Raw genomic sequence first — 22963 nt, 5'->3', positions numbered from 1 at the left:
CATCACCTGGCCACGGTGTTGCTGACCCTGAACATCCCCTCCTGGTGGTTGGCCACTCCACGGGACCTGGGGCAGTCAGCACTCTCTAGGGAAACAGAACCCACAGGAGAGATCTACAAATATGAGATGTATAAAGGCATCGCATGCAACCCTGAGAAGGGAAGAGTCCAAAACCCATCGGCAGGATGTAAGGCTGTTGTCTCTGATGAAGGGTCTAGATGAACTCCACGGAAAGGCTCGTGGCTGGAGAAGCAGTGGAAGAGTCTCTCCCCTAAAGAGCCTTCAGGTGATTGGATTATCTCATTATGGGGCACATGCCTTAGTTGATTGCAGATGTGATCAGCCATGGATGCAGTCAAGTGACTGATGATTTAATCCACCAGCCCTCTGGTTCATCAACCAGCCACAGAGTATTCTGCATCAACGGTCAGGCCAGTGAGTGCCTGACCAGACCACTGGGCATCAGCATTTGGCCAAGTTGACACCAGACCCTCACGGTCACGGGCCCCTTGGTGATTCCCTGCCCACCTCCCCCCCAACACACACACACACCTTTTCTGTTTTGTCTGTGCAGTAGGATGATAAAACCTGCCTCGTGGTGCCTGACGGAGTTTAGAAGCCCGTCATAGAAAGCCTTTACTGCAGCACTTGGCACAAGGGGACACTCAGTCCCAGAAATGTTGTTACCTGTATCTACATGAAAGACGTAGATGATGCATCTACTAATGAAGTAGTCATAGCAGTGCCATGGCCCACTTCGTAAGCTCCAAGGGCTGGGCCTTTGCCTAAACCGTGTAATAACCTCCAGTCTGTCTGCAGATTGCCACTCTCCTTGACTTCTTTTTCCCCTCTTTCTTTTTAGTTGTGACAAAATGCACATAATATTTACCTTTTGAAGGTGTACAGTTCAGTGGCATTGAGTACATTCATGATCTTGTGTAACCGTCACCATGATTTTGTTCTAGAACATTTCCGTCCCTGCAAAGAAAGCCCTGCCCCCAATAGCAGTCACCTCCCCCTACCCCACGCCCACCCCTAGCCCCTGGATACCCGTCTGCTTTCCGTCTCGATGAATCTGCCATACTGCACATCTCGTACAAATGGAACCAACCAATGTGTGACCTTTGGTGCCTGGCTTCTTTCTCTCAGCATGCAAGGTGCAGTGTGTATGTGTCTGCGCTTCGTTCCTTCTCATGGTTGAATAGCATCCCATCGTCTGGCTGGACCTCATGTTGCATATCCACTGCTCAGTTGGTGGGCATTTGAGTGTTTCCACCTTGGGCTATTGAGAACGCTGCTGCTGTGAATATGAGTGGACACACTTCTGCTGAAACACCTATTTTCAGTCCTCTGGGTACTTCCCTAGAATTACTGGGTCTTATGGTAGCTCTGTGTTTAACTTATTGAGGAACCACGTATGTGACTTCTTAACAAGACCCTTGGTCGTTTGGAGTCAAAAGGTGCTGACTTCCTCACTTGTTTATAGTTTCTCTGTGTCTGGAACGTCCTGTTTTTGCCATCCTTTATCACCTAGAACAGCAGTCTTCAGTTTGGACTATATGTTGAAATTACCTGAAGTGTCTTTAAAATGCCACTGCCTGAGTCCCACTCCCAGAAATGCTGCATCTGAGACCCCCAGGAACTTCCAAACCACAGCCCAGGTGAACACCCAGCCAGGAAGGCCACTTGCCCATACCTTTATCTTCACTGTTTTGCATCTTAAGTTCAGTTTTCTTGAAGCAATTAGTCATCTGAAGATGGGGCAATTAGTCACAAGCAATATGGTTGGAGGCAAGAATCTCAAGGTAACCTTAAGGCAACTGTGGCAGTTTTAAAACATGGCCCCAAATTTAACACCCCTCCCTTCGAGAGAAGGGGGCCTCTGACCATCCCCGTGAATGTGGCATCTGAGACTCCTTGATCAATAGAGCACAGCGGCCTGGGCCTTAAGAAATAGGCAGGTTCCGCTTCCTGACTCTCGGGACACTGGATCTCAAAACCCAGTCGCCATGCTGGGTGGCTGCCCAAGCTGCCCTGTGGAGAGGCCTGCGTGGAGAGCAACCAGCGGCCAGCCTCAGCCTGCCCACCATTGGGTGTGCCATCCGGGAAGGGGATGCCCCAGCCCCAGCTAAGCCGTCCCAGTTGATGCCATGAAGAGTGGAGAAGCGCTCTTCCCGCTGAGCCCTGCCCACGGTTCAGGTGTGTGAGCTCAAGAAATGAATCTTGTCATTTTCAGCCGCTGCGTTTTGGGATAGTTTGTTAAGCAGCAACAGATGACTAGAAATGTAGGCGTCCATCTGCATTTCTGTTTCCTGCCAAAAAGCCCCTTGCACCTGGGAAGGAGTGAGAACAGATGATTGGCCACTTCCTTGCTGTATCAGCACACACTGGTTGTGCAGTTTATGAGTGTGGCCGTGGGAGGGGAAGAATGGCGGCGCGTGAGGGCACTCGGACCTCGTGGACTCGTGGTCGGCTCTGTTACTTTCTTATCTGGGAGCACCCGGACCATTCATGTGCTCCCAGCTTTGGGCCCATCCGTAGAAAAGGAGACTAAAATTTCTACTAAGTTAGCGCTCTCTTGGACGCAGGAGGAAAAAGATCATTTCAATAGCTTAAGAGAATAGGAGGATTTTATTGATTCACAAAACTGAAAAGTTTGGAAATAGATTTCAAGACATAGGAATTGTTTGGTCCAAGCTACGTCACATCATTCTCTCTCTCTCTCCCCCTCTCTCTCCCTCTCTCTCCCTCTGTCTTTCCCGAGGAGAGGCTGAGGTAGAAGAGAAGAAGCTGTGCCTCCTGGGCGTCTGGTGCCCCCAGTTCCTTGGTCTTCCTTTGCCTCAGCCGGGCAACTTGTGAGCAGCACAACAGGGCTACAAACTGGGGGCCTGGTAAAGGCGAGGTTCCCACCGCAAAGCGTCCCCTTCAGCTTGGCAGGCACAGGAAGAGGTTTACAAATCCAGAAAAATCAACAGAAGTGTATGCCAAAAGTCACGTCAAGATATATCTGGGGGGCAGAGATTCAGAGAGAGCAGAGAATGCTGCAGCACCACAAAGCAGAGAGTCCACCAGCCAGCGACCTTTGGAGATGAAGAAGGAAAACGCCTCCCGGGGAGCTTCATGAAACAGGAAGCCAGGAGAGAAAGCTAGCAGATGATGCTGTATTCGCCATGTGCCCTTCCAGCTGAGAGAGGAGCCCTGACTGTGTTCGCCATGTGCCTTTCCAGATGAGAGAGAGACCCTGAACTTCATTGGCCTTCTTGAACCAAGGTATCTTTCCCTAGATGCCTTTGATTGGACATTTCTTTAGACTTGTTTTAATTGGGACATTTTCTCGGCCTTAGAACTGTAAACTAGCAACTCATTAAATTACCCCTTTTAAAAGCCGTTCCATTTCTGGTATATTGCATTCCGGCAGCTAGCAAACTAGAACAGATTTAAATGGATATGGGGAAGATTCTGGAAGAGTTGTGAAAAGCTTGATAGAGAAGGCCTAGAATGCTTTGAAGAGACTGTTGGTAGAAATGTGGACTCTAAAGATACCTCTGATGAGGCCCTAGACAGAAATGAGACACGTGTTATTGCAAACTGGAAGGAAGGCGATCCTTGTTTTAAAATGGCAGAAAATCTGGCAAAGTTGACTAATGGTATTGGCTGGAAGGCAGATTTTAAAAGCCATGAACTTGGCTATTTAGCAGAAGAGATCTCCAAATTAAATGTTGAAAGTGCAGTCTGGTTTCTCCTTGCAGCTTATAGTGAAATGCGACAGGAAAGAGATGAGCTGAGAACTGAACTCTTGAGTAAAAAGAAACCAGAAATTGAGGTCCCAGAAAATTCTGGGCCTACAGAAAGGGAGACTACAGAGTATAGTGTGGATTTAACCAAATGTGGAACCAGTCAGCCATTTCAGAGAAAGCCAGGATTGGACATGGAGTTATCCAGGAAGGATTTGTGGAAACTCCTTATGTCTGATGGGCATGATCCAAGGCTACTGCATAGAAAGCCGACGAGAGTGCTGTGGGACCTGTATAAACAGAGCCGCTGCCAGTCTGGACTGGGGGGTTCAGAGAAGGGACACATTGGAGGAAAAGTAACTTCAGAGGCAAAACCATGGAGGCTGAAGTCTGAAGTCAAGAAGCCTCGGGCCAGGAGAGCGGACCCACCCAAGCCCGTGGAGAGGGTAAGTTTGCCACAGAGGCAGAGAATGGGCCTTCCACCTCGTTGCAGTGGAAGAGTCATGCCGCCTCAGGCCTTGGAGAGGGTGAAGCACACTCCCTGGGGTTTGGGGAGAGCCTGGCTGCCACCACATGGAGGGGTTGAGCGTGTGCCCCAGAGATGGCAGAGAGCCCGGGTGCGGCCCCAATGCTTGGAGAGGGTGGAGCCGAGAGAAAGGTGGTCTCCCCAATATCCCCCAAGGTTGCATTCAGAGAGAGGCAGGCGTAGGCATTTGGAAAGGGTGGGACTGCCACTTTCTAAAGCCCTGAGGATAAATGACTTTCAGACTTTGAAAACTAATGGACTTTGCCCTGCAGGTTTTCGAAACTGTATGGGTCTGGTGACCCCTGTGTTCCTTCCTCCCTATGGAAATGTGTCTGTGTATCCTATGAATGTTCCTCCTTTATATGTTGGCAGCAAATAATTTGTTATGAGTTTTCAAAGGTCCAGAGCAAATGGAGAGAATTTTGCCTTAGGACGGACCATGCCTGTAACTGACTTGATGAGATTTTATACTGTCTTCAATTTTGTACTTCATTTGTATTGCTATTGAAAGGTTTAAGGTTTCTGATATTGTTATGAAATTAATGTATTTTGTATATGGGATAAACATGTCTTTTTTAGGGGCCAGAGGGTGGAATGTGCTGGTTTGAAAGGAAGTATGCCCCCTAAGAAAAGCCATGCTTTAATATAAATCCCATTTCATAAAGGTAGAATCATCCCTATTCAATACTGTATGTTTGAAACTGTAATGAGATCATCTCCCTGGTTGATGTGATTTAGTTAAGAATGGTTCTTAAACTGGATTAGGGGATGACATGTCTCCACCCATTTGAGTGGGGATTAGTTTCTGAAGTCCTATAAAAGAGGAACATTTTGGAGATTCAGAGAGATTCAGAGAGAGCAGAGAATGCTGCAGCACCACGAAGCAGAGAGTCCACCAGCCAGCGACCTTTGGAGATGAAGAAGGGAAATGCCTCCCGGGGAGCTTCATGAAACCAGAAGCCAGGAGAAGAAGCTAGCAGATGACGCCGTGTCTGCCATGTGCCCTTCCAGCCGAGAGAGAAGCCCTGACTGCGTTTGCCATGTGCCTTTCCAGATGAGAGAGAAACCCTGAACTAAATCAGCCTTCTTGAACCAAGGTATCTTTCCCTAGATGCCTTTGATTGGACATTACTATAGCCTTGTTGTAATTGGGACATTTTCTCGGCCTTAGAACTGTAAACTTGCAACTCATTAAATTCTCCCTTTTAAAAGCCATTCCATTTCTGGTGTATTGCATTCCGGCAGCTAGCAAACTAGAACAAGAGGAAAGCAAATGCAAAAGTTAAGATGCTAGTGTATTTATACTAGGTCATTTTCGGATAAATTGTTTTCTCTATGTATTGTGAATTTTGTTTAGCTGTATATATACTGTATGTAATGGACAAATGAGTCTTAATTTTGCAACATCTAGTGCCTAAAATGTTAAAGAGGTGGCTAGTGTTTGACGAAGTAGAGTTATTAAAATTAGCATGTTTTGTACACTTTGCATTGAAATTCATTGGAAAGCTTGTCTTCTGCAAATGAATTTTGGGTGTGAATTTGTTCAACCATTTCTAAGCAGTACACTTCCTTGTACATGTCCCCTGAACTGGTGGTGGAATAAAGGAATTGAGAAAGGAAAAAAAAAAAGATATATCTGGGGGGGGAGAAGCGAAAGAAATAACTATAGGGGGAAAAATTCATGTAAAAACTTCCATGTGTTTTTAAGATGTGGCCCAGTGCAAAGTTTTCCTGTTTGTTTCTTCAACTAGGGTAGAATTTCTTTATAAGCAGCATATATATCACTTGGGAATCTTTACATGCTTTGGACAGCATTTGGTTGCATTTAGGAATGAATTTTATAATCCATCATATGAGAATAAAGTCCTATTTGATGCAGAGAAATTTGAGGGCTCTCTTGTGAAATGTGGGCTACAAAGTTGTTTGCCTACTTCCTCATTCCAACAAAATGAACATTCACCTCCGATGTATGCAAACTTATATGTCAATTATATTAGTATTGATGTATTCTGTGCTTTTTGAAATATATGTATATGAAAACTAGAAACTGAAATGCATAGAGAGAAAATAAAAGTAGAAATTCCAAACTTTTCTTCCTGTACTTGAAGAATTGTCTAGGGCACACACATTCTCTTTTAGAAACTATAAATCTACGGAACATTGGAGTCAAGCATTTCTGGTTTGAATGTAAGCAATGTTTGCTACCATAATGATGCAATTTTTTTTACCCCATTCACTCTGTGATGGTTAAATTCACATGTCAACTTGATTAGATAACGAGATCCAGTTGTTTGGTCAAGCAAGCACCAGCCTATTACTGTGAGAGTATTTTGTGGATTTAAATCATTAGTCTGTTGATTGCATCTATGGCTGATTGCATCTACAGTCAACAAAAGAGCAACAAGAGGAGTCTCATTCAGTCAGTTGGAATCCTTAAAGAAAGAACCGCTGATTTCAGCAGTCAGAGAATTTTTATCTCTACTTCAGCCAGCCAGTTTCTCCTGGGGAATTCATCAAAGCTGTTAGCAGAGTACCAAATTTCCAGCCTGCCTTACAGAATCTGTACTTGCCCATCCCCAAGGTTATGTGAGCCCATTTCTAATATTTACATATATATATATTATATACATTTATATATCATGTTGGTTCTGTTTCCCTGGAGAACTCTGACTAATATATCCTCTTATTTTAGGAATGAAAAAAATATGCCCTTTAGTTACAGATTCGTAGTTACCTCCACATGAGAAATCTTCAATTCTGACCAAGAATTACAGGAGGAGGAAAAGGAAAAGTGATGATGAAGGTAGAACTGTTTAACAAATAGCTCAGAATTATAAAAGTATCATTTAAAGCCTACTGATGAAGTCTCCTTGGGGAAATGGTGAGAAAGAGGGAAAGTTCAACTTCCCCATTTGGAAAAGGCTTGATATTCTCGCAGGCAGTGAGGACAACAAACTCAATAGACTGAACCCTCAATCTTGGGGTTTGTTCATATGAAACCTATCCCCAGAAAGGATAGACTACGCCTACTTAAAATTAGGCCTAAGAGTCACCCCCAGAGAACCTCTTTGGTTCAGATGTGGCCAATCGCTCAGCCAACATGACAAGCAAACTCACCACCCTCCCCCTCTCTATGCAAGACATGACTCCCAGGGGTGTGGACCTTCCTGGCAACGTGGGACAGAAATCCTAGAATGAGCTGGGACTCAGCGTCAAGGGATTGAGAAAACCTTCTCGACCGAAAGGGAGAAGAGAGAAATGAGACGAAATGAAGTGTCAATGGCTGAGAGATTCCAAACAGAATCGAGAGGTTATCCTAGAGTTTATTCTTACATGTTATATAGATAACCCCTTTTTAGTTTAAGGTGTATTAGAGAGGCTGGAGGGAAGTGCCTGAACATGTAGAGCTGTGTTCCAGTAGCCTGTTTCTTGAAGATGATTGTATAATGATACAGCTTTCACAATGTGACTCTGTGGTTGTGAAAACCCTGTGTCTGATGCTCCTTTTATCTACAGTATGGACAGATGAGAAAACATACAGATTAAAAATAAATAAATACTGGGTTCGATTCCCAGACCATACACCTAAAAAATAATAATAAATAAATAAATAAATAATGGGGGGAACAAAGGTTAAAATAAATTGGGTAGAGGGAAATACCTCTATTTGGTGAGGGTTGGTGACAGGGAGGGGTAAGGGGTACGGTATATGAGTTTTTTCTTTTTTCTTTTTATTTCTTTTTCTGGAGTGATGTAAATGTTCTGAGAAATGAGCACGGTGATGAATATGCAACTTATGTGATGATGAAAAAATAAAAATAAATAAAAAATAAAGCCCACTGATGAATTTTTTAATATATTTGTTATTGACAAATCTTCATGCACACGCAGTCCATACATGGTGTACAATCAGTGGCTCACAGTATCATCGCATAGTTGTGTATTCACCACCATGATCATTTTTACAACATTTGCATCACTCCAGAAAAAGAAACAAAAAGAAAAACCTCAAACATCCCATATTCCTTACCTTCCCTCTCTTTGACCACTAGCATTTCCATCTACCCAACTTATTTTACCCCTTAACCCCCCTATTATTTATTTATTTTTAATCCGTATTTTTTTAACTCATCTGTCCATACCCTGGATAAAAGGAACATGAGACGGACACAAGGTTTTCACAATCACACAGTCACATTGTAAAAGTTATATAGTTATACAGTTGTCTTCAAGAATCCAGGCTACTGGAACACAGCTCTGCAGTTTCAAGTACTTCCCTCCAGCCACTCCAATGCACCATAAATTAAAAAGGGGTATCTATATAATGCATAAGAATAACCTCCAGGATAACATCTCAACTCTGTTTTAGACACTGAGACTTTATTTTCTTTTGTTTCTCACTTCCCCCTTTTGGTCAGGAAGGCTTTCTCAGTCCCATGATGCCAGATCCCAGCAAATCCCAGGAGTCCGGTCCCACTTTGCCAGGGAGATTTACACCCCTGGGAGTCATGTCCCATGTAGCAGGGAGGGCAGTGAGTTCACCTGCTGAGTTGGCTTAGAGAGAAAGAGAGGCCACGTCTGAGCAATAAAAGAGGTTCTCTGGGGGTGTGCTGATTTGAAAGGATGCTGGAACCAAGCTTGTAGTGAAATATGACAGGAGAGAGATAAGCTGAAAACTGAACTCTTGAGTACAAAGAAACCAGAAATTGATGTCCTGGAAAATTCTGGGGTTCCAGGAAGGGAAACCCCAGAGAATAGTGCCCCATGTGAGGATTTCACCAGATGTGGAACCAGTCAGCCATCTCAGAGAAAGCCAGGATTGGACATGGAGTTACCCAGGAAGGATTTGTGGGAAATCCTTATGTCTGATGAGCATGATCCAAGGCTACTGCATAGAAAGCCGACGAGAGTGCTGTGGGACCTATATAAACAGAGCTGCTGCCTGTCTGGACTGGGGGTTCAGAGAAGGGACACACTGGAGGAAAAATAACTTCAGAGGCAGAACCATGGAGGCTGGAGTCTGAAGTCAAGAAGCCCTGGGCCAGGAGAGCGGACACACCCAACCCGTGGAGAAGGTGAGTTTGCCCTGAAGGCAGAGGACGGGCCTTCCACCTCACTGCAGTGGAAGAGTGATGCCGCCTCAGGTCTTGGAGTGGATGAAGCGCATTCCTTGGGGTTTGGGGAGAGCCTGGCTGCCACCACATGGGGTGGTTGAGCGTGTGCCCAGGAAATGGCAGAGAGCCTGGGTGCGGCCCCAATGCTGAGAGAGGGTAGAGCCGAGAAAAAGGTGGTCTCCCCAGTGTTCCCTAAGGTTGCATTTGGAGAGAGGCAGGCCTCTGCGTAGGCATTTGGAAAGGGTGGGACTGCCGCTTTCTAAAGCCCTGAGGATAAATGACTCTCAGACTTTGAAATCTAGTGGACTTTGCCCTGCAGGTTTTTGAAACTGCTTGTGTCATGTGACCCCTGTGCTCCTTCCTCCCTATGGAAATGCATATGTGTGTCCCGTGACTGTTTCTCCTTTGTATGTTGGCAGCAAATGACTCATCTTGGGTTTTTAGACGTCCAAAGCCAGAGGATAATTTTGCCTTAGAAAGACCATGCCCATAGCTAACTTTGATAGGGGTTTGTACGTTTCTAACTTTGTATTTCATGTATATTGCTACTGAAATGGTTTAAGCTTCTCTGATATTGTTATGGAATGAATGTATTTTGTATATGGGGAAAACATGTCTTTTTTAGGGGCTAGAGGGTAGAATGTGCTAGTTTGAAAGGAAGTATGCCCCCTAGAAAATCCATGTTTTAATCAAAATCCCATTTCATAAAGGTAGAATCATCCCTATTCAATACTGTATGTTTGAAACTGTAATCAGATCATCTCCCTGATTTAGTCAAGAGTGGTTGTTAAACTGGCTTAGGTGATGACATGTCTCCACCCATTTGGGTGGGTCTTGATTAGTTTCTGGAGTCCTATAAAAGAGGAAACATTTGGGAGAATGGGAGATTCAGAGAGAGCAGAGCAGAACCACACAGCCACGAGAAGCAGAGTCCACCAGCCAGCGACCTTTGGAGATGAAGAAGGAAAACGCCTCCTGGGGAGCTTCGTGAAACAGGAAGCCAGGAGAGAAAGCCAGCAGATGATGCCGTGTTTGCCACATGCCTTTCCAGATGAGAGAGGAACCCTGACCATGTTCGCCATGTGCCTTCTCACTTGAGTGAGAAACCCTGAACTTCATCGGCCTTCTTGTACCCAGGTACCTTTCCCTGGATGCCTCTGATTGTACATTCCTACAGACTGGTTTCAATTGGGACATTTTCTCAGCCTCAGAACTATAAACTGGATTAGGTGACATGTCTCCACCCATTCCGGTGGGTCTTGATTAGTTTATTGGAATCCTATAAAAGAGGAAACACTTTGGAGAAAGAAAAATTCCGAGAGAGCAGAATGACATAGCCACGAGAACCACCAGCCATCGACCTTTGGAAATGAAGAAGGAAAACACCTCCTAGGGAGCTTCGTGAAACAGGAAGCCAGGAGAGAAAGCTAGCAGATGACGCCGTGTTTGTCATCTGCTTTCTCAGATGAGAGAGAGAAAACCTGAACTTCATCAGCCTTCCTGAACCAAGGTATCTTTCCTTGGATGCCTTAGATTGGACATTTCTATAGACTTGTTTTAATTGGGACATTTTCTTGGCCTTAGAACCGTAAACTAGCAACTCATTAAATTCCCCTTTTTAAGAGTCTTTCTGTGTCTGGTATACTGCATCCCAGCAGCTAGCAAACTAGAACAGTGCTCAAGGGAGAGACTAACACGTTAGAAAGTGGCGGGTCTGATAAACATGAGGCTCTTTGGCTCTGGATACAAGACAAGTGGCCCAGGCTTTGGGCGGAGTAACCTGACACAGTATCACCAGTTTAAATGTGCCCATCCTTTGACCCACAGATAGCCGACTACCAAGTTTTACTCAACGATATTGATATTCCGTGGAGTTTTAGTAATAAAACCAAAATAACCTGGAAATAACCTAAGCACCTGTCTGTGGGGCAAGTAATTTAATAAATTATGGGACATCCTTCACTGGAATATTCTATGGTTAATAAAAAAGGAGGTGTTAAAGAAAAAAAAACAAAATAAAAAGGAGGTGTTTTAGTTTCCTAGTTTCTAAAGTAAATAGTACGCAATTGGTTGGCCTTAACAATGGGATGTTATTGGCTCACAGAGTCGAGGCCAAAAGAAGTCTGAAATCAAGCGTCAGCAAGGCTTTCTCCCCAAAGATGGGGTGCCAGGGCCAGCTGGTGTCGCCACGGCCTCTCCTCTAGGCTCCATCCACTCCAGTTCTTACAGCTCCTGGAGCTGCCCCCGCTGTGCTCTCTCCATAAGGCACCCATAACGAGATTAAAATCCATCCTGACGCGGCTGGGCCACAGCTTCACTGACTCAGATGCTTCAAAACGTCCCTTTTAGGGCTGCAAGGGTGGTTCAGTGGTAGAATTCTCACCTGCCGTGGGGGAGAGCCGGGTTCCATTCCGGGTTCATTTCCTGCTCCACGCACTCCCCAAAGGCCAGCAAATAAACAAGCAAAACAAACAAGAACAATTCAACAGATGGTGCTGCAAAAAACAGGATCCTCATGTGGAAAGATAATGAAACGTACACACATACGAAGACACACACACACGAAATGTCCTTTTTTCAGGGGCTCACATCAGCAGGAATGGATTAAGTTTAAGAACAAGTTTCCTGGGGGTATGTAGCTCTGAGCCACCAGAGGCAGGAAGAGCTCAGGTGTAAAAAATTATTCATGATAAATTTGTAAGTGACTCTATACATATTCTGTGTATATATATTTAATATGATTCTTGGTCAGAATTTCTTAGTAGAATTTAGTATAATACTATTCTTAATATCTCTGAAGATTCTTAATATTTATATTAAGTTACTATGTCCTAGGTATATATGATTCTCTCCTATATTATAAAAAGTGATAGATGCACATTGTGCCAACCCAGCTAAACCCTGAGACCAAAGAACACACCAGGCACAAAGTTCCCCATGAGCTTAATTAGGGACTTACTGACAGGAGAACATAATTCCCCACGGTGGCCGTTTGGGAAATGAGAGTCAGTGATCTGCAAAAAACAGGAGGAAGGGGAGTACCTTAAGCAGCAGAGCCTCAGGGGAGCGCGGCACAAAAGACTTGGCTGAGTCTCACGAAAGTTAATTAGCAACAGGGTTAGGCTCGGCCACCTTCAAACTCTGGTCACAGCCGCTGTGTGCGCAAGGCTCCACCCTTTCCCTTAGGAGGGAGGTCCTGAGCCCTGGATTGCCACTCACATGTAGGTTTATATGTCATGGAACTTTCCATAGTCACAAGAAACTGCTAACAGCAGCTCACTCTGGGAAAGGCAGAGAAACTTACTTTTCATCTTCTGAATTGCTTGAAATATTTTCCAAGAGCTTGCACGTATGTGAGCTTATACCTTTTTTTTTAGATCAGCGTTATACACTTTATAATACAGTCACACTTACACACAGACTTCACGTTTACAAGTACAGGAGGCAAAGAACTGCAAAGAATCTAGGCAACTGCATCGCGAGCTATGTCCCTGTCCCCCATTTTCTAAATCCAGAAGGAAACGCCGAGTGCCAACTGCACGTGGCCTCCACTTATGGACATCGGCGCCTGTGTGAGGTTCTGCCCAGGACTGGGTGGCCACAGAACTGGACTGAGACTCCACCGGATCCTAGGCCAGATTGGCCAGAAGGAAATCATCCGTGGCTGTCAGACTTGCATTGGTGGTGAAAAGCAAACTCCCCAGGGATTCGAATCCAGAATTCATGGTCTGTGTCCTATTCAACTGAGCTCAGCTTTCTCCAGCAGGGAGGTGTTTAGGTTCCCGTGGCAGATGCAGCGATGCTCGTGGAAAAGCTGGAGTGTTTGAGCGTGCTCCCTGGGGCTGTCTAAAAGGAACGTTAGGTCTGCGGGCGCCTGCCTATCAGACATTTCAAGGCCTGAGAAGTTAGAATTTGCCCTAGAACTGTAGGACTAAGCAGAGGGGTCTGCAAGTAAAGGATCGGTTTGGGTCTCTGTGTCCAGAGAGTCCAGGACTGCTGCAGTGTTCAGATTGCTGAGTTCCCTCTCTTCCATTTGAGTCTGGATATTTTTTTAATCTATTTTTATTGACAAAACCAAGCAACATACGAACACAAACATTCTTAACATATGAACATTCCGTACTTGATGTATAATCAAAATGGCTCACAATATCATCACGTAGTTGTGTATTCATCACCATGATCATTTCTTAGAACATTTGCACCTCTCCAGAGAAATAAATAAAAAGGAAAAACTCATACATACACATTCCTTATCCTCCCTCTCATTGACCACTAGTGTTTCCACCTACCCAATAGATTGTAACCTTTGTTCTCCCTATTTTTTTTTCTATACACTTCACCACTCCCTTTCATTGATCACTAGTATTTCAGTCTTCAGTTTGGATATCTGAGACCAAAAATCTTCAATATCAAAACCTATCCCGGGACTCTGGGTTGGCCAGGTGGGAGTGGGATGTCAGTCCAGTGTCATGGCAGACAAAAGACGGCGATTTTCTAAATCGCTTAATAAATCTGTGCTTTGGGTCTGATGACCTGTCATGTTTTGTGAAGGCAGCACCCTGTTCCACTCACGGAAGTTTATAACTGGTGCAGATTTCTCAGTATCTTGATTTAAAGTCTCAGGGTCATTCTGAGGTAACAAATCATGAGTCACAGTCTCTGCTACCAAACTATTGTTTCTAATATCATCTGTAGAGGCCCCCATGATGGTGGACATTCTCAGAAACTTCTGCACACAGCACCACTTGGCCGGCATGCGCGGCTCGGCTGCACAACCCTGCCCGCCCCTGGTGTGGCCTGCCCGGCAGCACCTAGGAAAGCCCCGTGCAAGCAGCTCCAGATGCAGTCGCTTTAGAACCGGGTGACGGTGTTGGGCAGGAACAGTCGCTTTAGAACCAGGTGACGGTGTTGGGCAGGAACACGAGGGGATGTGAAACCTGAGAACGGGATGGCAGAGGGGTGTGGGAAGCTCCTGTGCACAAGCGTGGGGCCTGGGGAGGCGCGAGTCACAGCTGCTGCACACTGGTGGGAGGTACGTCGTCCCTCTGACACGGCTCCCAGGGTGAGGTAAGGTAGTGGGGGACTGTCACCCAGATTTGCCTGGACACCTGCACGGGCCGGCCTGTCGGGGCCTCTGCGGCGGGCTTCAGGTGGAGGGCAGTAGAGTTGCAGTGCAGTTTCCGAGGCTCCCCTCAGAGCTGGGCTCACTCTGCTGTCCTGCAGGCGCCACCTCTTGACCAGGTGAGTGCTGAGTCGGGCGGGAGCCGGTCGTCAGCCCTCCCACGGCTGGGTCAGCTCTCCCCACAGCCCGGTCAGCTTCCCTACAGCCGGATCATCTCCCCCCACAGCCCGGTCAGCTCCCCCCACAGCCCGGTCAGCTTCCCCACAGCCGGATCATCTCTCCCCACAGCCGGATCAGCTCCCCCCACAGCCTGGTCAGCTCCCCCCACAGCCTGGTCAGCTCCCCCCACAGCCGGATCATCTCCCCCCACAGCCCGGTCAGCTCCCCCCACAGCCCGGTCAGCTTCCCCACAGCCGGATCATCTCTCCCCACAGCCGGATCAGCTCCCCCCACAGCCGGATCAGCTCCCCCCACAGCCGGATCATCTCCCCCCACAGCCGGATCATCTCCCCCCACAGCCCAGTCAGCTTCCCCACAGCCGGATCATCTCCCCCCACAGCCGGATCATCTCCCCCCACAGCCTGGTCAGCTCCCCCCACAGCCTGGTCAGCTCCCCCCACAGCCCAGTCAGCTTCCCCACAGCCGGATGATCTCCCCCCACAGCCCGGTCAGCTCCCCCCACAGCCCAGTCAGCTTCCCCACAGCCGGATCATCTCCCCCCACAGCCGGATCAGCTCCCCCCACAGCCGGATCATCTCCCCCCACAGCCTGGTCAGCTCCCCCCACAGCCTGGTCAGCTCCCCCCACAGCCCAGTCAGCTTCCCCACAGCCCGGTCAGCTCCCCCCACAGCCGGATCATCTCCCCCCACAGCCCGGTCAGCTCCCCCCACAGCCCAGTCAGCTTCCCCACAGCCGGATCATCTCCCCCCACAGCCGGATCAGCTCCCCCCACAGCCGGATCATCTCCCCCCACAGCCTGGTCAGCTCCCCCCACCGCCTGGTCAGCTCCCCCCACAGCCCAGTCAGCTTCCCCACAGCCCGGTCAGCTCCCCCCACAGCCGGATCATCTCCCCCCACAGCCTGGTCAGCTCCCCCCACAGCCTGGTCAGCTCCCCCCACAGCCCGGTCAGCTTCCCCACAGCCGGATCATCTCCCCCCACAGCCGGATCAGCTCCCCCCACAGCCGGATCATCTCCCCCCACAGCCTGGTCAGCTCCCCCCACAGCCTGGTCAGCTCCCCCCACAGCCCAGTCAGCTTCCCCACAGCCCGGTCAGCTCCCCCCACAGCCGGATCATCTCCCCCCACAGCCTGGTCAGCTCCCCCCACAGCCTGGTCAGCTCCCCCCACAGCCCGGTCAGCTCCCCCCACAGCCTGGTCAGCTCCCCCCACAGCCCAGTCAGCTTCCCCACAGCCCGGTCAGCTCCCCCCACAGCCCAGTCAGCTTCCCCACAGCCGGATCATCTCCCCCCACAGCCGGATCAGCTCCCCCCACAGCCGGATCATCTCCCCCCACAGCCCGGTCAGCTCCCCCCACAGCCGGATCATCTCCCCCCACAGCCTGGTCAGCTCCCCCCACAGCCCAGTCAGCTTCCCCACAGCCGGATCATCTCCCCCCACAGCCGGATCAGCTCCCCCCACAGCCGGATCATCTCCCCCCACAGCCTGGTCAGCTCCCCCCACAGCCTGGTCAGCTCCCCCCACAGCCCAGTCAGCTTTCCCACAGCCCGGTCATCTCCCCCCACAGCCGGATCATCTCCCCCCACAGCCTGGTCAGCTCCCCCCACAGCCCAGTCAGCTTCCCCACAGCCGGATCATCTCCCCCCACAGCCGGATCATCTCCCCCCACAGCCGGATCAGCTCCCCCCACAGCCGGATCATCTCCCCCCACAGCCCGGTCAGCTCCCCCCACAGCCCAGTCAGCTTCCCCACAGCCGGATCATCTCCCACCACAGCCGGATCAGCTCCCCCCACAGCCGGATCATCTCCCCCCACAGCCTGGTCAGCTCCCCCCACAGCCTGGTCAGCTCCCCCCACAGCCCAGTCAGCTTTCCCACAGCCCGGTCATCTCCCCCCACAGCCGGATCATCTCCCCCCACAGCCTGGTCAGCTCCCCCCACAGCCCAGTCAGCTTCCCCACAGCCGGATCATCTCCCCCCACAGCCGGATCATCTCCCCCCACAGCCGGATCAGCTCCCCCCACAGCCGGATCATCTCCCCCCACAGCCTGGTCAGCTCCCCCCACAGCCCAGTCAGCTTCCCCACAGCCCGGTCAGCTCCCCCCACAGCCGGATCATCTCCCCCCACAGCCCGGTCAGCTCCCCCCACCGCCCAGTCAGCTTCCCCACAGCCGGATCATCTCCCCCCACAGCCGGATCAGCTCCCCCCACAGCCGGATCATCTCCCCCCACAGCCGGATCATCTCCCCCCACAGCCGGATCAGCTCCCCCCACAGCCGGATCATCTCCCCCCACAGCCCGGTCAGCTCCCCCCACAGCCTGGTCAGCTCCCCCCACAGCCCAGTCAGCTTCCCCACAGCCCGGTCAGCTCCCCCCACAGCCGGATCATCTCCCCCCACAGCCTGGTCAGCTCCCCCCACAGCCTGGTCAGCTCCCCCCACAGCCCGGTCAGCTCCCCCCACAGCCTGGTCAGCTCCCCCCACAGCCCAGTCAGCTTCCCCACAGCCCGGTCAGCTCCCCCCACAGCCGGATCATCTCCCCCCACAGCCCAGTCAGCTCCCCCCACAGCCCAGTCAGCTTCCCCACAGTCGGATCATCTCCCCCCACAGCCGGATCAGCTCCCCCCACAGCCGGATCATCTCCCCCCACAGCCCGGTCAGCTCCCCCCACAGCCGGATCATCTCCCCCCACAGCCCGGTCAGCTCCCCCCACAGCCCAGTCAGCTTCCCCACAGCCGGATCATCTCCCCCCACAGCCGGATCAGCTCCCCCCACAGCCGGATCATCTCCCCCCACAGCCCGGTCAGCTCCCCCCACAGCCCAGTCAGCTTCCCCACAGCCGGATCATCTCCCCCCACAGCCGGATCAGCTCCCCCCACAGCCGGATCATCTCCCCCCACAGCCTGGTCAGCTCCCCCCACAGCCGGGTCAGCTCCCCCCACAGCCCAGTCAGCTTCCCCACAGCCCGGTCAGCTCCCCCCACAGCCGGATCATCTCCCCCCACAGCCCGGTCAGCTCCCCCCACAGCCCAGTCAGCTTCCCCACAGCCGGATCATCTCCCCCCACAGCCGGATCATCTCCCCCCACAGCCGGATCAGCTCCCCCCACAGCCGGATCATCTCCCCCCACAGCCTGGTCAGCTCCCCCCACAGCCCAGTCAGCTTCCCCACAGCCCGGTCAGCTCCCCCCACAGCCGGATCATCTCCCCCCACAGCCCGGTCAGCTCCCCCCACAGCCCAGTCAGCTTCCCCACAGCCGGATCATCTCCCCCCACAGCCGGATCAGCTCCCCCCACAGCCGGATCATCTCCCCCCACAGCCGGATCATCTCCCCCCACAGCCGGATCAGCTCCCCCCACAGCCGGATCATCTCCCCCCACAGCCCGGTCAGCTCCCCCCACAGCCGGATCATCTCCCCCCACAGCCTGGTCAGCTCCTGGGCAGGGAGCACCCCATGGGCCTGAGGCGGCCACAGGACAGTCAGGACACCCGAGCCCAGAGCCGTGAGCCCCCACTGCCTCGGAGGCTCCCTTGTGACAGCAGGGCCCACATCATTTTAATGGAAGAGATTTAAGTCCTCCTGTCACAGCAGCCGAGTAACTGAAGTAAGCCAGGGCAGGCGGCCGAACAAGCCTGACGGTGACACTTTACACGTAAAACAAGCCTGCCATGAGGCCACAGAGCAGCCAGGAGACACCGGGAGACCCCAGGCCCTCAGGGACAACCGAGGACTCCCCCTGGGAGCAAAGGGGCCCGTGAGGGCCAGCTGCCCACGCACGATGCCAGACGCTGCTGCCCGCCCTGCAGCCGGGGTCAGGAGCACGGGGCCCACCCAGCGGGCAGCTCTCAGCGCCTTACTTGTATCAACTCCTTAAACCCTCACAGCTGCAGAGTACGTGCTAGTTCCCCCACTTTACAGGTGAGGAAACTGAGGCAAAGAGCACTTGTTGAATGAATCGAGCAAGCAAGCTATCAAAGGGTGGGTCCATGTCTAAAACGACCCCGCAGGAAGGAAAGAATATATACATTCTAGGGTTGAGTAGAGTCGCTTGCAACCATGACAGCCAACCCCATGGACCCGACAGAGAGACCAATGAAAGCTGCAGGTGGCGTTGCACATGTGATTTCTGTGGGGTTCTTGGGTTGTAGGAGCTACAAGTGGACATGAGGTTACGAGCCTAGGGTGGCAGGTTCTCTCAGGTCTCAGACTTGAGGACCCCATGATAAATTATGAAATCCCTGCCTTCTTGAAGATTATGAGCTTAGACAAAACCAATTACAAATGTTTCCATCCCAACTCTTGCAGCCTCCTTCCCATAGCAGCAGGTGTCTGAGGGAATACACTGCTGTGCAGTCCAGAGCAGGTGCTTTTGTGAACTGATGTTTGCAAGTATTACAACTGTTATTGCTGGGTAGACTCGTAAAATTATTGCCCAAATCCAGACACTGTTGTGAGGGGGGTTGGGGTGCCTAGACAGTGGGTGCCAGGGGCTCTCCCACTGCAAGCAGCATGAATGAGCAGCCCATAGGTCAGTGCTGGGGAAGGTGGGGCACTATGGGTTGAGCTGTGTCCCCAAAACTCTATGTGGAAGCCCTAATCCTCGGTCCCCAGGAAGCAATCTTATCCGGAATAGAGCCGTGGCAGATTCACGGAGCAGGTTAAGCAGAGGTTCTCCTGGAGAAGGGTGCGCCTGGCGTCCTCCCAGGAAGCGGGGGAGACACAGACAGACAGACATGCAGGGAGAAAAGATGGACACAGACGTGGAGGCAGGGATCCACCTGCCAGGAAACGCCACCGCCCGAAGCCCGGAGAGAGAAATGGAAGGCTCTCCCCAGGGCCTTGCCGGCACCGGGATTTCTGGCCACCAGACAGGGAGAAAGCAGATTTCTGTTTTAAGCCACCTGGTGTGGGGTCCATCATTACAGCAGCTCTGGGACACTAAGAACTCGCTGCTATTTCAGGGTCCCCTGGCCCAGCCACCAGCAGGGCTCTGGCTAAGCCCCGCCGTGTCCTTTTGGACCTGCCTTTCCCACACACACAAACAACCCGGCTTTGTGCCTGACCTCGGGCTGCCGGGGCGGGAGAAGTGCGCGGTGCCCAGCGCCACGCTCACGGGGGACTTTGCTCTCCATCTGTTTGTCTGTCGTGTCCCCTCCTCGCCCGCCCCTTGCCCGCCCCTCGCAACGGTTCTCTCCATGGATTTGCCTGCTCCCCGGCGCACGCCACTGCTGGCCAGATCAAAGCTCGGCGGCCTGAGTGACCGCCCACGAGGGGGTCGCTTGTCCCTGTCCACCCACCCCTAAGGCAAACCCAGCATCACCCACAAAGCTGGGACGGAGATGGGTGGAAATTAAACCAGGAGGCTTCGGGGGGCGGGTACCTTTCTGCTAAAAGCAGTTCATCGGGACAGAGCGGGCCCCAGGGGAAATCTCCCGGCTTTGGGTTGGAATCAGCGAGGAAACTGGTGTTCCACCGAGTGTCTGGCCATGCCTTGGGGCTCATCGCTGCCGTGGGCCGCGGGCTTCTCCCGCTGGGCCCGGCGGGCGTGGGGGGCTCTCCACGGCCCCCCAGTAAGCCCGGGGCCCTCATGTTCCCAGCGCGGCTGTGCACGGAGGACTCGGAATGATGCCTGTAAGTAGAGGCTCGGATTTCCGGGACACAGCAGGTGTCTGCGTGGAGTGGTGGCCGAACGGTGACTGTCCGATCCGTTGGTGTCTTTCAAAGTAGAACCCAGCCTCCAGCCCGCTGCCGGGGTCAGCTGTCCCCTCCCTGTCTCCTTCGTTTGAGTCCCTGCATAGCCCTTTAGCCTCAGGCTCCCAGGGCTGGGACAGTGAGGGACTCAGAGCAAGGAGGTGGCCAGTGTCCCCTGGGACCGGTGGTTCTTTATAAACATCCGGCCGTGGTGGCCTCGGTGGCACTAGGGGGTCAGCGCAGCTCCTGCAACCCTGCCTGCAGAGAGTGCTTGGAGAGAACCGCTGCTGCAGGCCTGTGGAGGAGCCACGCGTCCAGCCTTGCACTGCCCTGCCAGCCGGGGCCCTGGCATCAGGGGCCGTGGGGGGCTCAGGGATCAGAAAGTCTGAGAGTTTCAGGAAGCGAGCGAGGAGATGGGAATCCCCATTAGGCCCCTGTCCCCAGCCTCACCCTCACTCCTCAGAGTGGGGTCCCTGGAGCAGCACCTGCCCACCCCACGCCCCCCAGGCACACCTGTACATTCGCACAGGGCAGGCCGGGGGACACTAATGTGGGAAAAGCCTCCTACCTGTACCCTCCAGCCGCGCCCAGAGGCGGCCGCTGTGGGCAGAGCACGGCACCCCCTGCTTTCCTCCACACACCCGGAGCCTTTTCAAGCAACAAACGGCGCCCACTCGACACGGGGACCTGTCTCGCGGGCATCTCCACCTCTCGGTGCCATCCCCTCGTTCCTCGCAGGGGACCGGCCACCCAGGCTGCTGTCCCTCATCTCCCTATGGCTGTGTGACTCTGAGCAAGTTTCTCAACCTCTCTGAGCCTTGGTCTCATCGACTGTGAAAGGTGGAAGAGCATGGTGTGGGCCGCACAGGACAGTTGGGAGGACACAGGAGCTGAAGCAGGGGATGGTCCGGGAGGTGGCCTGGCCCGAGGGGCGCTCTGGGGCACTCGCTGCACCCGTTTTCCAGGGCCAGCGCTGGAAGATGGCTGTGTGTTCATTTAGCCACGCCTCCACTTTTTTAGCCACACCCCCACATTTATTCAGCCACGCCCCTTCTGGTGGCCATTTTTAACCCGTGCTGTGAACGCATCTTTGCACACGTGTGTTGGAGGAATAGCATTATGTATCAAATGTCATGTTGTGGTTCTCAATCCGCCCCCGGCAAACCCTAGGGCTCTGCAAAGTCCTCTCAGAGTTTCATAATAAACAAGGTAAGTTCTGCCAATTGGGGAGGATTTTAACTTCCTAAGGGATTCATTCCCCTGTTTTACTGCTTTATTTATTGGTATTCTGCAGAGTATTTCATTTGGAAAAAAAAAAAAAAGAAACTTTGTTATTAAAATGGTTGAAAAGCTTCAGCCTTGAGAGAAATTAAGGAGCTATAAAGTGCCAGGAAATAACTTCAGGGATCACTGAAGCTCCTCTGGCTGCCTCTTCCCCAAGGGCGCGAATCCCAGGCCTGAGGTCAGGGCTGCCAGGGCCGCAGCTTGGCAGGGCCCCCCGGGAGCGCTCACCCACGGTGATCGGCACACACGGCCAACCAAAGCCACGATTCCCCGGAAGAGCCGGTCACTAAACGCTGACCAGCACATCGTCGCAGAAGGGTGCTGGCGTGGGGGGACTGATGGACGCCACCTTCTCCTGCTCGGGGTGGGAACCGGCTGGGGACGGCTGAAGAAGTCAGGTCAGGACTGAGAAAAGCTGGCGAAGCTGCCTGGAAGGTGGATGCGCAATGCACCTAGCACAGTGAAGGCTCTGAGAAGTCCTGCACTGAGGAAACCCACTTAAACTTTATCTCGGCGTTTCCCAGCCTTTGCAGCACAGTACACCCAGCAGTAATGGGAGGAAAACAGTTGGGGCAGTGCTGATTTTGTATTTAAGGGTTCCAAGGCCCAGAGAGGTTAAGGAGTTTGCCAAATGTCACACAGAGAGTTAGAGGCAGGTCCAAGACTAGAACTCCTTGAGTCCTAGTTGAGGTTTCTTTCCACATCCCCACGCTTGGGCTTCTCTTTTCCCCACACGAATTAAATCTACCAAGAATCAGCACAGCTTCTCGCGATGAGGACAGCACCACAGATGAGGCCGAGTGGCTGTTGCACAGTCATGGGCTGTAGCTCACGCCGGATCTCGGGCCTCGGGCACTCATTTACTCCCCGCTCCCACGCTGCCAGGTCTTCCTGGGTCAGCTCAAGGAGGACTCAGCCTCCCACAACGGCCACCTGAGGGTGTCCTCAGGACCGACAGGTGCTGTGGAAGCCACACGCTCCTGCCGGCACCTTGTTTGCCAAAGCAGGTGGTCAGGTGGCCAAGCCCAGGGAGAGCCCCACGGAGGTCAAGGGCAGGAGGGGTGCCTCTCCTATGGAGGCCAGGATCAACTGGGGTGCCCATCCCACAGAGGTCACAGGCAGGGGGGCGCCCTGCCCACAGAGGAGGTGGAGAGGTAGTGAAGGTTTATTGAACAATAAATAATCTAACCTGGAGAATGAGAAGGCATCTAGGGAAGGGGGCTCCTCTCCAGATAATTCCTGATTCTCTGCCCGTGTGAATTAGGATCAAATGGGTCCTTTGATGTTTTCATCGATTCTACTGGGGCGTAGGA

At 51.7% G+C, this 22963-nt stretch overlaps 1 protein-coding gene and 1 long non-coding RNA gene across 3 annotated transcripts in view; one reads left to right on the top strand and one right to left on the bottom strand.

The window, feature by feature from the left end:
* Positions 1-2914: 2914 nt before the first annotated feature.
* On the bottom strand, positions 2915-12538 carry LOC143660410 (uncharacterized). The gene is made up of 3 exons (XR_013164022.1): positions 12417-12538; positions 11758-11869; positions 2915-3007 (listed from the first exon to the last, which is right to left on the bottom strand). It is a non-coding gene; the product is annotated as an uncharacterized LOC143660410 (long non-coding RNA).
* Positions 12539-19915: 7377 nt separating this feature from the next.
* CA5A (carbonic anhydrase 5A) overlaps positions 19916-22963 on the top strand; it is a 33486-nt gene continuing 30438 nt past the window's right edge. For both annotated transcript variants that reach the window (XM_077133257.1, XM_077133256.1), the window contains exon 1: positions 19916-20306. In XM_077133257.1, coding sequence (XP_076989372.1) covers positions 20162-20306 — 145 coding nt within the window. In that variant the 5' untranslated portion in view covers positions 19916-20161. The remainder of the gene's footprint in view (positions 20307-22963) is intronic.

The sequence above is a fragment of the Tamandua tetradactyla genome, chromosome 16, assembly GCF_023851605.1.
Source record: "Tamandua tetradactyla isolate mTamTet1 chromosome 16, mTamTet1.pri, whole genome shotgun sequence".
NCBI classification, from domain to species: domain Eukaryota; kingdom Metazoa; phylum Chordata; class Mammalia; order Pilosa; family Myrmecophagidae; genus Tamandua; species Tamandua tetradactyla.
This window is presented reverse-complemented; position numbering and strand designations above follow the sequence as displayed.